General features: G+C 33.1%; 1 protein-coding gene across 1 annotated transcript; it reads right to left on the bottom strand.

Moving 5' to 3' along the window:
- Nucleotides 1-1616: 1616 nt before the first annotated feature.
- LOC145574533 (uncharacterized) lies at nt 1617-15496 on the bottom strand. The gene is made up of 12 exons (XM_081632353.1): nt 15300-15496; nt 15117-15157; nt 14115-14212; nt 13895-13975; nt 12268-12350; nt 8578-8629; nt 6759-6848; nt 6052-6120; nt 5867-5968; nt 3209-3277; nt 2475-2531; nt 1617-1967 (listed from the first exon to the last, which is right to left on the bottom strand). Exons 1-12 carry the CDS (start codon nt 15368-15370, stop codon nt 1875-1877), a joined length of 906 nt encoding a protein of 301 aa, XP_081488479.1. The 5' UTR covers nt 15371-15496; the 3' UTR covers nt 1617-1874.
- Nucleotides 15497-15898: the final 402 nt, after the last annotated feature.

Consider the following 15898-nt stretch of genomic DNA (forward strand, 5'->3'; position numbering starts at 1 on the left):
AGGTGCATTGATGAGTTATGAATATGGAGATTATTTTCAGGCATTGGCTCGACATGAGCACATAGGTGACCTTCATGTCGACTATTTTATGTTAGACCAATTTACAAAAGGAGTATAAATTACTAAATAACCCATTAGCAAAGTAGGACTTAGCACAATGTATAATACAACGCATGGGTAAGGTTATGTATGGGCTTCATTTATGAAAGGTCAACACAAGTCCGACACGACACAACTTTTTCTTTGCCCATTCAAAAAATGTTACACAAGCTCTACTAGTATGGCCCGTACATGGCGCTAGGAGGCACATGTATGATTGGATTCGACTCTTTGTCTCATTGTGTAATCAAAAGATATTCGTAAGGAAAAGAGCATCGGTAAGGATATTAATTGATTTAATTATTTAATTGTAATACTCCGTATTGGGTAAAACTATTTAATAAATATTTATTTGTTGCTTAATAATTGTAGCATTTCAATTTTTATTGCTTGTTATTTACATTTGTTTTTTTTAAGGGAACTAGTAAAATGACCAACAAGGATATTGAAATAATTTTTTTTAACCAAAATAAATTAAACAATACGCTTGTTGTTTACCTGTATTGTTTTAAGATTTTTTTTTTTTTTTTTTAAAAAAAATTTTAAGAATAAGTTTAAAGATATTAATTTTGATTAACAATATGCATGGTATTTTAAAATAAAATAAAATAAAAGAGCATGCTAGAAATCATCATTAATACCATAATGGATAGGATAATAAAAAGGATACAGCTATTATTTACTATAAACTTTTGCCAATAATACTCTTTCATTATGCAGGAAATATACAGAATTAAACAATTTATTAATGTTGCTGAGAGATGACTAGTCCAATGTGGCTTTCCTCACAGGATTGCCATTACCACCCTGAGCTGAAGTCTTGGACAAATTTGAACCCACCTTCAGAATGGATTTCAGAGGTCTTAACTCCCCGTCGTTCCTTCTCTCTGTCGCCTCGTTCTTCTTCCTTCTCTTGCTCTCATTTATAATTTCAGGTTCATCTTTAATGCTAACCATCTTTCTTGGAGCTTTAGTTTTAGTTTCACCCACAAATTCTATTGTTATTTTTCCTTGATCATAGGCACCAAGCAATCTAGAAGTTTCATCTTCAATTTCAACTGAAGCTAAAATATTAGAATCTTCAGCTCCATTAATTGAATTAACACGTTGAGAACTCAATTCCTGTCGATCAATGACAGGCCAGCTTGTCATTCGGGTTTGCTGGATTTGAGCCGGAGGGCCCAAGGTCACAGGTTTAAGGGCTTGCGCAGATAAGTTTCTCATGATGAAGCAGAACAATCTGTGGCAGATTCCAAGAGATTGAAGCTGCTGCTCATTTTGAACCATTTCTTACGTCGTATGAGAGGCGTTTGAATAACAAAGAAGGTAGGTAGCCTATGTGAAAACATGGTATCCCCTAGCAAAAGTGGAGTGCAAGTGAAAACAAAGGTAGAAGAGATTCTTTTCTTGGATGAAAACCCCACTGTTTTGGTTATCCAAAGAAGAAACATTCTCTCTTTCTTCAGCCAGTTTCCATGTGTAACTGAAACTTCAACATTATAACGCAATTTAAGCCATAAGAAAATGCAGAACATTTGAACCACTAAAATAATCTCACATATCCATAATTTATACAATTTGGTTAGAAATATCGGTGACAAAGAGCGTATAACTTTTGCCTGAAACCCACATCCATGGGTGTGTATGCCAATATCAAAGCTAGAACGATACTTTGTGAAACAATAACACATGCTCAACTTGCAAAATTTTGGCAGAAGCAAAAAATTTGCCTTGCAACTGTACATTACAGGACAATCAAGTCTAACTACTAAGATCTATTTAGGAGGAGGAATTCGTCCACAGAGACGCCAATATGCTCCAGGGTGAAAGAGTGACTTCTCAAATACCCATATGTCACGAACAAGTACCTACTCGAACATCAGAATCAGCAGTAAGTGTTTGAATGAGCAAGATGGTACAAAACTTCATGTAACAGCAGAGTTGAGTTTCCTGATAACAACATTTCATATTGCAGGCCTTGATACATATGTACCAGTGTTAAAGACAATTTTGTCAGATTTACTATTCAGTTTATTTCAAAGCGATAATCTTCTAGATATAACTGAACCATTCAAAATAATTTTGGATAATTCGACCATCCAGATACAAATTTAAAAGGATTATTTTTGTAAATATATAAGTTCGGTTCAGATACATTCAGATTTGGGTCTAATATTTCAATGTCTCCATGACTCCATGTCTATAATCTTCTAATATAATCACAAAAAATTTAAATGAGAAGTGTAGCCAAATATTACCATGCGGTTGTTGAAGAATTTTCAAAAAAAAATCAAGAACAATCACATAATATATTATGAAAATCAATATTTGACAGTCAATTGGCCATGATATCAAGATGAAGCACGCAACACTACCTCTTTACTTTTATCTCCAGCAACAGCAGTGCCTTCAGAATTATAAGCCTCAAACTTCTGCAAGAAAATCATCTCAATCAACTTCCAATTGCAATGGGAAACAGATAAGAAAAATCCAATAATCACGTTAAAAGCGCATTTGGTGCAACGCCAGAGAAAAAGAGAGAAGGGGGGGGGGGGGGGGGGGGGGGGAGGGGAAACCAAATTGGAATTTCACAAGAATAATCACATGGAAGAATGGAGTTTTAGGTTAGCTGAATCCCATGAATTTATAAACCTACTTTAGTCACATTCTGTTCATATTCATTAAAACATGTATGATATATCCCATTCCCTTCTCTATTCCCAATCCCATCTAACAAACAAGGGAATTTTTTGGGATTAAAATTACCAATCCCACCCTCAATTCCCATTTACCAAACACCTCCATAGTTGACATCTCGATGTTTCATGTGTATCTCTTCAATTCTCTTTATATTTCAAGAGTCTCACCAAAAACTTGTGCTATAGAAACACTGTTTATGGCATTTACATTCAACCTTTTGAACAGAGCATATAACATCTTTTAAAACTAGCACACATTCCCTTCTTACGGGCATAGCACTATAATTAGTGATTTAGCTGAAAGCATATTTTAATTGAGCATATATGAAAAACTAATCAACATTAAACAAAAGGCAACTTGCAGCAGTTAACTAGATACCACTGAGGTGTTCCATTGAAACGAAGAATACCTGGTTTGTAAGGAACTCAAGGGTGAGCTGTATGAAAACCTTCTTAAGGTCATTGCGGTCAACACCAATCTGGAATCAGAATATTAACAGATAAGATTCACTTCAAAAATAGGTTAAAATAAAATTGCTTGAACAAAAATGGAGACTGAACCTCAATATTTAATTATATATATTTTCCACACTAGAAAAATTTACTTAGCTGTTTTTACTAGCATAAGGAAATTATGCTACAGCAAAGACCACAGCTTCTAAACAACACAGCCACAAGGCAGCCTACTTCTACAAGAGCATCAAGAGACCATCTCTCTTTTTTTTTTTTTTTGAAGGCTCAAGAGACCATCTCTAGAATAGTCACAAAGCAATAAAAAGCTAGTTTAATTATATTTTTTTCCCTCTCAAATAAGGCACAACAGTCAACATGCTTTCAAACTATGTGGCACTACTAATTTCCAAATAAACAAAGAACAAAGGCACTTAACTAAGGAGCTTAACGTAAACAGCGATGTAAAGAGCTACATGAGAAATACCCTATATAAAAATGACATCCAAACCCTTCCATTATGTCAGAATTCAGAAACAAAGGCTCAAGAGCAACCAAAGTAACTTATGTAACTTAGGATAACACCGGATCTTCATACTTCATAGTACTCTCTGAAATTAAAACTTCATAGAATATATTCAACTCTGCTCCAAGAAGGGGAAGTAGAAAGAAAAAAAGCTATGCAGAACGTATTTTAAATAAAATAAATAAATAAAAGGGGGGGGGGGCTTCAAGAAAGTAAAGACTCGAAGGCAACGCAATTGACTAAGTCTAACATCACTTGATGAACAATATTTAAAGGGAATGAAAGTAAGTGAACCAAGATCTGGAATGATAAATCCCAGTAATTCTGGAATAGATTTGGGAGCCAAGACACAAGTTGCAGCCACATTTCCTCACCCCCCCCCCCCCCCCCCCCCCTTTTACAAAAAATCTTTACCCAAAAAAGAAAAGGATGTAACAGATTACAGGCCAACTCGACTAATCAGCCTCGACTTTAATTTGTTACGTGAATATAATCTACCAATCTAGACATAAAATCAAGAAAAGATAACGCGTTTCCCACGCAATACTCCTCTACACGAAACAAAGAATAGACAATGCATCTCCAGCCGGAACTCTATGCACGAACTAAACAACATCCTCAAGGCTGAAGTAACCAGCTTCCACACCCAAAAAAAAAAAAAAAAAAAAAAAAAAAAAAAAAAAAAAAAAAAATTTAAAAGAAATAAAAAAAATTAAAAGAATCAACAGCATTATTCTTCCTTAGTCATTATGAATGCCACAAATGCATTTTTGGTAAAGCAACCACAGCTAAAGGTAGCTAAAGAAAGATGACATATAGTTAAAGAGAATGAAATACAAAGCCAAGCAGGAGGAATAGATCATCCGTTTGCTACAATAAACACGAGCTACATCGATTAGCTAAGTAGAAAACCCTTCCCTTAAGTACTCTATTTGCCTGACATTCCGAATTATTACCATGAAACTTATTACTCAATGGAAAATTTGGCAATACATTGGGATATCCAAAATAAGTAATTTTTTACCCATCTTTTTGTAATTAGGGAAATACCTTCTTTGCGGCAACCTCATCAAAAACAGCAAAAGCTAAGAAATACTTATTAGGAGAAGACATCAACTGCTAAATAGCCTTAGAAGGGACATCAAAATAGTATATTCCTCATCAGGAAAACTACAGAAGCTTAACAGTAGAGGGAGACTTTCTTGTCATGGAAATATACAAGTAATCAACTTTACATACAACTATATGACTACCTAAGAAAAAAAACTACATAAAAGTAAAAAACAAAATTTACCTTCTTGACAATTGAAATCTTACAAAGGTAACATCAATATCCTAAATATTATTCATTCCAAAGCACCAATTCTTGGAGGGTATCATCCTTAGGAGAAACAACCCTTAAAGATGCAGATATTGGTGAATTTTCCCTATCAAATACTATGCCAAACCAGCAGCGTAAATCTACTTTTCACTAAAGGCCCCACCAAAGGTTGAAAATTTTTGTGGACCTACAATAGACAAATACCACTTCTCTGATATAAGAATTTATAAAATAAATTTGTGGATCCATAATAGACTTCAAACCCCACTTCTCTGAGACTGTAGTGGGCGCAGTGCTTAAGAGCGACTCATCCCCCTTTCATCTTTATGACCTTACACAACTCCTGATTCTTGACAGAGCCTAAAGTACCTAGACTTCCAACCTCCATGTCTTTATTTTATTTTTTTTATTTTTACACTCTTAAATAAACATCCTTCTGATTAATAGCCCCACTCCCAAAGAGGAATTAATCTTACCTCATTTAGTAACAGCCTTTTTTCCATAAGACAGAAGCCACTCAATAAGGAACAAATCAAAATAAAGTTGTATGAATGTTGAGAGGCTAGAGTATTCCAAAAGATAATGAATGTCTTCATGATAAAATATCACAATTAACAGAAGAAGAAAAGCACAGCAAAGCAAAAAATGTGTTTCTTTAGAAAAAGTGTATCTGATTCGCACTTCATATTGTGAAATTTGTCTTTCCAAGCTCAATGCAATATTTTATGAAGCACATTTTAACCGATTGAGTGTGAAATGATAGAAACTTGCCAGTCTAGCTCGCAGGGTTCGGATTTTAATAGCTGGCTCAACCAATTCCCAATAGACACTGCTCCACATTGTTTCTCTCATTTTAATATCATTTTTCAGGACCTGTATGAATTAAGCCTTGTCAGATTTGTAAATAAGTCAAAGGACTGATCTCTCAGGAAAACTGTAAATGATTATAAACTTACTGAGAACATGTTTTCCGTAACCATTTTCCTCAATGAAGTTTTATCACCATGTGCAAGGAATGCATTTATCTATGAAGGAAGAACAACTTAGATACAGAGTCAGCTCAGCAAAAATATATGAACAATCCAGACATAAGATGCAACCCACAACCTAGTCAGCTGTGTTACCTGCTTTCTAACTTAAAAAGAAAAACGAAGCTCCATAATTATTAATTGATGCTAATACCCGTATCAATAAAACAATTGGTTGCTTCATCAGACATTAGCCACCACAAAGCATTAGAAAACAAGCTAAAATAATCTATTAGCTGTAAAAATACAGATCAACCCATACATATCTTCCTTTTTATGTGTGATTGGGTTTGTAATGACCTCATAACAATAATGCCTATACTCCTTTAATTAGCCTTACAAAACAAAAATTAGTACTAGCTCTCCTTTACATTATTAGTATTTGTTGAAATTAACAAGATTCTAACATTGAATATTGATTTATTTATTTATTTTCAATAAAATTACAAAAGTTGTGAATCCTGCTACTAGATCTAGACGGTTTACAGAGATCAAGAAACAAATAGTACATATGTGCTTTATGTTCATTCCATTTAAAATCCATAGGAACTTGAAACACCCATTTGTTGGTTCTAAAATTCTAAAGGACCGGAAAGTAAAAGGCAAGTCAAAAGTTGTTACCGTATAAGGCATACCTCTTTATATAATTCAAATGCCTCTTTATAGAACCCCTGTTTCGAATACCCAAATTTCCTCAATTTGGAGATAGCATAGGCGCTTTTCATCTGCAAACAAACAGCACACAACAATGAACAATATCTGCAACTGACTACAAAGGAGATCTGGATAATTGAGTGTAGGACATGACTTCATTCTTTTCACCTGAAAACTCCTTATCTAAACTTATCAAGATGTATCGGCTTTAATGTGAACTACTTTAAACTATATGTAAGCTGTAATATAGACTCATATTTAAATTGTTAACCCTTATCTGAAACTTATTATCTGTAATTATATGAAAAGATCAATGTCACAATCCTGTGTCTCATCCACATAATAATGACAACTCCCTTCATCCCAAAATAGTTCGAACACTTTCCAATTTCATCCATTTTAAAATAGTTTGAAGTCCTTTTTGGTATGGTCATACAAATTATCTATTATATCCTACCTTACTTTTGCATCCACAATCTCCTTTTCACATCTAATTTTCTATTAAAAATTTAAAATAACACTGAGATTAATGATATATTCCTTGTCTCCACTCTCCACCCATTATTCTCAATAGGGGTGATAATGAGACTGAGCTATTCGTGAACTATTCGAGCTCGGTTCGGTCAAAGCTCGGTCAAAGCTCGGTTCGATGAGGCTCGACTCGAGTTCGAGTTCGGCTCGGAACCTTAACGAGCCGAGCTGAGCAAGTCAAAGCTCGGCTCGAAAAGCTCGTGAACAGTCCGATTAAAATATATATATTAAAAAAAAGTTTGATACTTAAAAAAAATATAAAAAAAATAAGAAATAAAAAAATAAAAAAATATATTCTCATGACTTTTTAGAACCCTAACCACAACTCCAACCTACAATACCTCACGGCCGTCATCCCCCTCAAAACAATCTACCCTCAAAACACTCGCAACTCTAAACAACCAGATTTCCACAATCCACGAGTCCACATCTACTGCTGTTCATGCTCCACCGCGAATTAGTGTTCTCCGTCATCTATTCACCGTCGTCTACTCAACTATGGCTGGAATTGGAGGTTAGTTTGTTTATCTAAGTATGAATCTCATTATAAAAAATTCAATTCAAGAGTATCTTATTATGTGACTGTAAATTGCTATTGAATTTGATTATATAATTATAAGCTTGTGCTTGTTACTTGAGTTTGGTTGCTTTCAATTTGTAAGTTTTCAGTCGTATTTTTTTGAGTAGAGGCTGTTTTCAGTCGTATATAATTATAATGCATTATCATAAAATCATTGACTTAAATAAAAAGAATCAAATATTTTTGAAAAAAAAACTCAAATCGAGCCGAGCTTCGAGCCGAGCCGAACTTGGGTTTGGAGTCTCGAGCTCGAGCCGAGCCCAAGTTTTCAAAGCTCGTCGAGCTTCGAGCTCGAGCCGAGCCTCCTTTATGACAAACAAGCTCGAGCCGAGCCTGCCACTATTCGGGCTCGGCTCGAAGGTTTAGCACCCCTAATTCTCAATCATCTGTCTGATTAATGATATATTCCTTTAAACTAAAGCGCTTGGGATAGTTCAACAAAAAACGTAAACCATACAAGACTAATCTACCCCCGTATATTTTGAGAAACCGCATTATCATATTTACAACATAAATCCAACAAACTGCAAAGATAAAGCAAAGTTGAAGAATATACTAAAGTGAGAGCACATCGAGAATTATGATAGATCAGCCTTGCTAAGACAATTAACAGAAGAAGACCACACTTGTTTCAGAGCAAGAACAGAGCCCTTGGGGAAAATTAATACGCAAATTATGAAAAAGTTTACCTCTATGATCATGTCTTCCTTCGTTCTTCTCCATCCTCTTCTAGTGAACCATCTAAAACAGAAACATAAAGAATAGTTCCCACCATAAGAAAGAAAGAAAGAAAAAAAAAAATCAAAGAATTCTTTTTAAGTCTAATTCGCCAAATAGAGGATAACAACAAAACAGAACTTGTTACAGGAAACTAAGAGCACAAAAGGCAAATAAAACATATATTTCCTCCGAATAAAATTTTTCATTTCAAAAATTGCCTGTCAAAAAAAAAATTCAAAAATTGGATTTTTGAGTTTTTGACACTATTCACTTACAATAATTTGACCATATATTGTGATGTTTACGTAGGGAAGATTATAGCCATGTGGGGCATTGTTAGATTCATCTCAATATATAACTTCAACATATAAACATTTGAAGATTGTCATGGGTTTGTGTAATCCCCCATATTTTTTTAAATATTTTATAAATGAAATTTTATTTTATTTATAATATTTATTTGTTATTTTCCGGAATTTAATTTCAAAAGTTTCAAATTATTAATTTGGGTCAAAAATTATTTCGGTACAAATTATTTTATGAACCTTCATTCTATAATTTATTTCAATACAACTAAAGCTTAGTCCATTTCATTCATTCGGCCCATTAATTTTATGAGGCCCAATCTTTCTATTTACCCTACAACATTCTCCCCTATAAATACCCTATTAATCCCCAAAATTTTCCCACACAAAAAGATTAGTCTTATTTTCTCCTCTGTTTTATTAATTTGTATAATTATAATTATTGATTTATGGGTTTTGATTTTATTGTTTGAAATTAATTTAATTAGTATCAAATTGTATTTTGATGATTAAACTTTATAATTTCATATTTTATAAATGTCATAATTTTCAGATTTTGTAAATTTTATAACCTAGGGTTTTTAATTATTGAAAATCATGATTTTAGGGTTTTTATGAACAATTGATTTAAGGCTTTTATAGTAATGATGTTTTGAAATTCTGGTGATTATAACTAATGATTAGTTTAAATTAATTCCAGATTATTTTGAACACGTAAATTCGTGTTTTAATTTTTAAATTTCCGTTCGTTAATATTAATCCCGTTTTAATCCCGATCAGGTTCTGAACTCATCCAATTTTGATAAAAAAAAAGTAGTGTTTTCCATGTGGAAACAACGTTTTAAGAAAGACTCTCTACCTTTGGTAATGAGCACCACCCTCTCGTGGCCAAATTCAGCCTCTAAATATGATTTTCGGGCAGTTTTTGATTTTTAACGAAGTTTTTTATGCTTAAAATTTTATCCTTGAGTTTGATTGATAAAATTAATTATGTTTAAAGTTAATTAAGCATAAATATATGTTTTTATTGAAGTTTTAAGAGGTTTTTCATCATATTATATTGTTGGAAATTACTTGGGTTAGTAATATTAATTGTTGTTGTTTTTTTTAGAAAGTGATTATTTCCTAGAAGACTTTTAATTGAGTATTAAAGTGATGTGTTGATAAAGTTTTGAAGGGTTTTTATTTAATTTAAAGTGCTGGAAATAGTTTCTAAGTACTAGTTTTGATGTTTTATAAAGAGGGTTTAATCACCCATTAAAAAGGGAGATTATTAGGGGTTTTTAAATAATTTTCAGATTTTTATTAAACTTTAAACTTGCTGTAATTTCATGTATAAGAGTGTATTTTAAGGTTTTTATGAAGAAAATTTAAAGAACTATATATAAGCCTTTAATTTTAACTAAAGGGAAGTTTTTAAAGTGTTGTTTGATTTGGATTTTGAAGGTTTTAAAGTAAGTTAGTATTGCTGTAAATTGATTGATTGGATATTGATTGAGATGTTATTGTTTGGTTTAGGAGAGGAGTTTATTGAATGTGATTTCTAGATAGTAAAGTGGCATACCAATTCGTTTATTCAAGGTACGTACGAGTTACGAAACCTTGCCTTTAGATGCATGTTTAGGGATGTATCAAGAACTTAGTATCATGTATAGGGATGACTGGGTTAAATTGTTTGGTTATACATTGTGAATTTTCGTATGACATGCACTATTCTATATTGCAAGTATTATTTATGCTCTAATTATGCAAGGTGCGCTTAGAGGCAAAGGTATGTATTGGTGAAATGATTAATTTATTACTCACTCATGATTATGGAAACAGAATGTATAAAGGAAGAATTTAAGTCTTATATGATGAGGTTAAGTTTATGGGGTGCCTTATACACTCAAAGGTGTTTATACACCGAGGTAGTTAAAGGATTTAATAATAAATGTTGTTTGTCACTAATAAATCAAGAATTGAAATTTGAAAGTTTGCTTTACTTGATTGAACTGATAATGGATTGATTGTGTTGTTTGCAAATGAGTCATCACCAAGTCTAAACTTGTAAATCACGTAAAGTGCAAGATGGATGAGCAATAAAACTCTAGATTTGTGCACATCTGGAGTAATGACAATCAGGGGGTTGGGGTACACGGGGTATTAGCCGTGCACTTTTCTCGAGGCCGTCTGATCTACGAGTCTCTTATTTTAAATACTTTTCAAAACTAGGAGTTAGATGAGATCTCATACTAGCTGCGGTCACGGAGTCGCGCCCGTGGTCGTTGGATGTTTTATTGATGTTTTCGAAAAGAGACATGGGGTTTTTCTTTTATTGATGTTTCAAATGGAGCATGGGTTGGACAACCTTGTCTATTGCTTAATCCAATAAAATAAATAGAATGAGTTAGCTACTATCAACTAGTGAAGTCTCAATAAAATTGATAGTTGAGTTGTGTGTTGGGTCTATAATTTAATGATGCATGATGATTGTTTATTAGTAGCAGGTTAGGGATTTCTTATTTTATTTCGAAACTTGTATGTACTCAGCTTTGCTGATTGCGTGCTTTTGTGTGTCTTTTCTTTGGTCATGGCCTTCGCCTTTCAATGACTCTGTAATGATCCAATCTTTACACTTGTAATATTGGGGAGCAGCTCATCACAGGTGTTTACATAGTTTGGACTTGCATCAAGGTGGTGGGATTTTGAGTGGAAAGTTGGTTATTGTTCGCAGTTTATTTCTTTTCATAAGTTTGAATTTATTTAAACTCTGATTTTATTTATTTACTACTTTTGTGGGGTTTTGAATAAGGGCTTTAATAGTTCCAAGTTGTAAGATTTAATTTGGTTTTGGTTATTGGTTTTGAAACTTATTTATAACTGAGTTAGTTTTTCCGCTACTATTTTCTGATAAAGCCTTAACGTTTGAACACGTGGCGATAGCACGCCAGTAATTCTTTTGAATATTGTTCAGGGTCCTCACAGGTTTAAAGAGAGAATTATTGGGGTGTTACAATTTGTGATTGAAGAAATTAATAGTTAAAGTTGTGCATCAAGATACCATGAAACTTCAATTGTATATAAAAAGAACAAAGTAACCACCAAGTTAAAAACTACAATTAACTGATTACGATATGATGCCATATGGCATAAAAACTATATCCACAACTCACAAGCATGATGAACAAATGAAAATATCCTTCTATTAACAATACTGATATTAGTTTTATAATCAACATCAGTATGAGAGGTTGAAGGATGAATGATATGGAAGTCAATTATATTTTCTTAAACTTCAAAAAGTATCAAAATGGACCTTTGTGGTGAGATGGAAGAGAATTTCTATTTTTTTTTAAAAAAAAAAAAACCCACCTTTGCAAGAATGAGATTGGTTCTCGAGGCCCATATGGTTCATAGATAAATCCAGGGCTAAGCATTGCAACTTGCATGGCCCCCTGCATGAATAATGAAGCAAAAACATTCAAATTTTCTTTAGATAGAATCTTGCCAAAAACAACCAAAGATGGGCAAAAGACCACTCAATATTAGCAGACAAAGAAAATTTCGAGAAGTTTAAATATTCAAATAACAGAGAGGCAAAGATGGATGAATAATTATCTTTGGCATCAGCGTGTATAACTAAAATAGACATTAGGAATAAGTTGAACAACAGGTTAAGTCACTTACATACATAGTTGAGAGTTGCATAATTAGAAGAAATTTATATGGCTCAAGGAAATAGGAGTACCTAAGGCACGCGCACAAACACACATAGACGTGCACATTTTAACTTTATTTACTAGGTCCAAAATATTGTACTCCCTTCAATTCAAAGTTTAATCCAACTTTTTTCAATCCAAAATTATAAGTAATGCTTCAATCCTACAGCATTGCTAATGGAAAATTAATTTACAGTATTAATGTAGGAATATAGGTCATTTATCTATCATTGCAATTTCAGCAGTTGTATCTATTTAAATTCTTAATGTGTGAAAGTAGCTTAAGTGACATAATATGGATTATTGTTCACGAAGGGGTTGCAACTCAAATTCTTGTCTGAATTAAAGTTACTATAGTGAATTCTTACCAACATAGCTTACCCCATATAAAGGATTGCATTAGGAACATCCAAGAGATGCTTCATGAATATATTAAAAGAAAAAAGGGAGGAAATTTAATCCGAATTCTTCTTCCAAAGCCAAAATTAGAGTTACATGCGATCTAGATTGCACGAAAACAAGAAATGAAAACGGAAAAACGGGGAATTGAGGAAACGGAAATTTTAAATTATTGGGAAACGGGGACATGAAAAAATAAATAAATAAAGCACATTTTAATTAGAGAAAAAAAAAACCCCCAAATAGTCATAAATAAAAACCAAAAAATTAAATAATAAAAAAATGCTGCCAAACAAATACGAAGTAGCAATCAATACGGAGTTAACCAAAATTTTCCTCTTTTCTTACATGTCCCCACTCTCCACCTTCAATATCTTTCTCTTCCTCTCAAGCAAGAATGTATGCAGACACTTCAATTGCAAACAAAAACCAAAATTAATCTTCTACCCCGTACTACGCAGTCAAGCAGAGGTCAATCACGATAAGGTCGAGCAATTCTTTATTTTTTTACAAATTAAAACCAAAATCAACCTAAAATCAGTAAAATTGGTCGATGGTACTTGCCTTGACATTCTTTCGATGAGGCGGCGAAGACGGCAAAGCAAGGAGATACACTTATCTATTCCTTTAAGTAAGTTTCCCAAAGGTTTTCCAAAGTTCCAAATTGTGTGAGACGTTTCGCAAAATAAGGAAACTCTCATAGGCGTTTTGAAACGTGAACGTTTCCGAAACAATACGTTGGTGAATTTTAACGTTTCCGTGCATCAAAGCATGCGATCAAACAAGGTAGCAGAGAAAGATGTACAGTTTACTAGTGCCACATTAAGTAAATTACAATGAACCTCACTAAGATTATGAAAAAGATTAGCCAGGCAAATTACCATCTGTCGTGCTTGATGAGGGGCTTTTGCTTGTGTTGATAATGACCTAGCTTTATATAAAAACACTGACATCTCAGCAGCCTGATATTAAGGATGAGAGAAATGTCACATATTGTAAAACAAGCTATGATCATGTAAGACAATATGACAAATTATAGATAAAAAGAATTATTTTTATCAGTTGACAGCAAAAGAATACTGTTTAGTATGAGGTTTCTACCATTGTAGAGCGAAGCACCCCTGCTCTGCCATGAGCCAGTGGATAGGTTTGACTCTTGTATAAAAAAGAATCTGTCCTGCATAAGTTATCTTGAGGCCCTAATAACACCAAACAAAATCATGTAAATATTATCAACTTGGCAGGAAATACATCTCATGAAGTCACAATTATATCATCCATTTTCAGTATTTGCATATATTTACATACCCAGCAAGGAGCAAAATAGAACAGAATCGTTGTAAGCTTCGTAACTACACGGGAGCATATAAATTTTTTTAGGCTGCAAAAATGTCCCACTAAGAGCATGTTTGATATAGTTTTTTTTTTGAAATTTTGAGTAGTGCACGTAATGAAATCAATTAACCATTTCCATTACCTATTGTTTGATACATTGGTAACACGCTCCATATCTTAGGGGTAGCCATTACCCACCATTTGTTACCTCTTCCATCCCTATGGTAACAAAAATGATTCCCACTTTAATCCCCAATTTGATACAAGGTATTCCTTTCCATGCGCATACCCAACAAAAAATAAGGGTAACAATTTGTACGTAGTATTATTCTTTCTCCTTATTTCCATTCGAATTCTAAGAGTGGAACGGAATATCAATAAGGTTTACGCTTTACAGTTCTTATATTTTAACTTTTAATTTAAGGTGCGAAGGTGTGTTTCTCTACCCCTTCCTACCTCAAGAATATGATCAGCTTTGCCTACTTAAGTACTTATCCAACAATGACATTGCACTCGAATAACAACTTTGATTAAAAGATCAAAATTCTATGTTCCCATCTCATTGAACACATAAAAATTTAATCTTACACAATAATCTCTCATTCCCTATTCATCAATCGAATAACTCTCACATTAAAAAAAAATTAAAAAAAAAAAAAAGGTATAGTAATCTTCAGCTAAACTAATGCAAATAAAAAATTTATCAAAATCAATTTTAAATTATGAAACAACGGCAGCAACAATAAGCATAGAATTGTGAATTGGTACCGTTAATAATAGCATTAGCGTAAGTTCTTGAGCTTCCCAGACTGCAAAAACATTGAATAATAGATCAAATAAATTAATAATTTTGAATAAAAAAAATGAGTCAACTAGAGGTAAGAACTCTAAAAATACATAAAATGTGCAAAAAAAAATATGAAAAAATAAAAAAAATAAAAAAATTCTTACGCAAACGAATGTTGTTGAAGCTGGACCAATTTTGATAGATTTCGAATAACATTAGATCGTAAAAGCGCCATTTTCAATCAAATTAGAGTTTTTCGATTGGAAAATGGTGGGGAAGAGAGAGAGGGGAGAAGGGGTTTTGCGGGAGAAAGGGAGAGGGTTTAATGAGGAAGGATCTGCTACCTCGCTACTCCCGTGCTCCTCTGTTTTTCATTCGTTAACCCCTTGGCCGATCCCGTTATTCAAATAATATTTCGTAAAAATAATTTTAAGATAAATAAATTCAATAAATAAATATAATAGCGAATTAATAATATTTAATTAACTATGGAGTACTTTATGAGAGTGAGGAATAGTTCAAGTGGTTAGAGTTTTCCTTCTGATTTCCTTTGTATAGTAATCATGATTTTTTTTTCCCTATGATGTCGAGAACATATTTTATTACTCATAAGTCATAACTCAACAAAATTGCACGGTTCGTGCAATATGAAGGTTTTATGCCACTGCAATGGGCATTGCACGACTTCAAAATCACATTGACATTGTAATACGGAGTACGATTTTGAGGTTTACAGGAGTAACTAAACCTCGATCAAAGTAAT

Source organism: Chenopodium album, chromosome 13 (genome assembly GCF_948465745.1).
Source record: "Chenopodium album chromosome 13, dcCheAlbu1.1, whole genome shotgun sequence".
NCBI classification, from domain to species: domain Eukaryota; kingdom Viridiplantae; phylum Streptophyta; class Magnoliopsida; order Caryophyllales; family Amaranthaceae; genus Chenopodium; species Chenopodium album.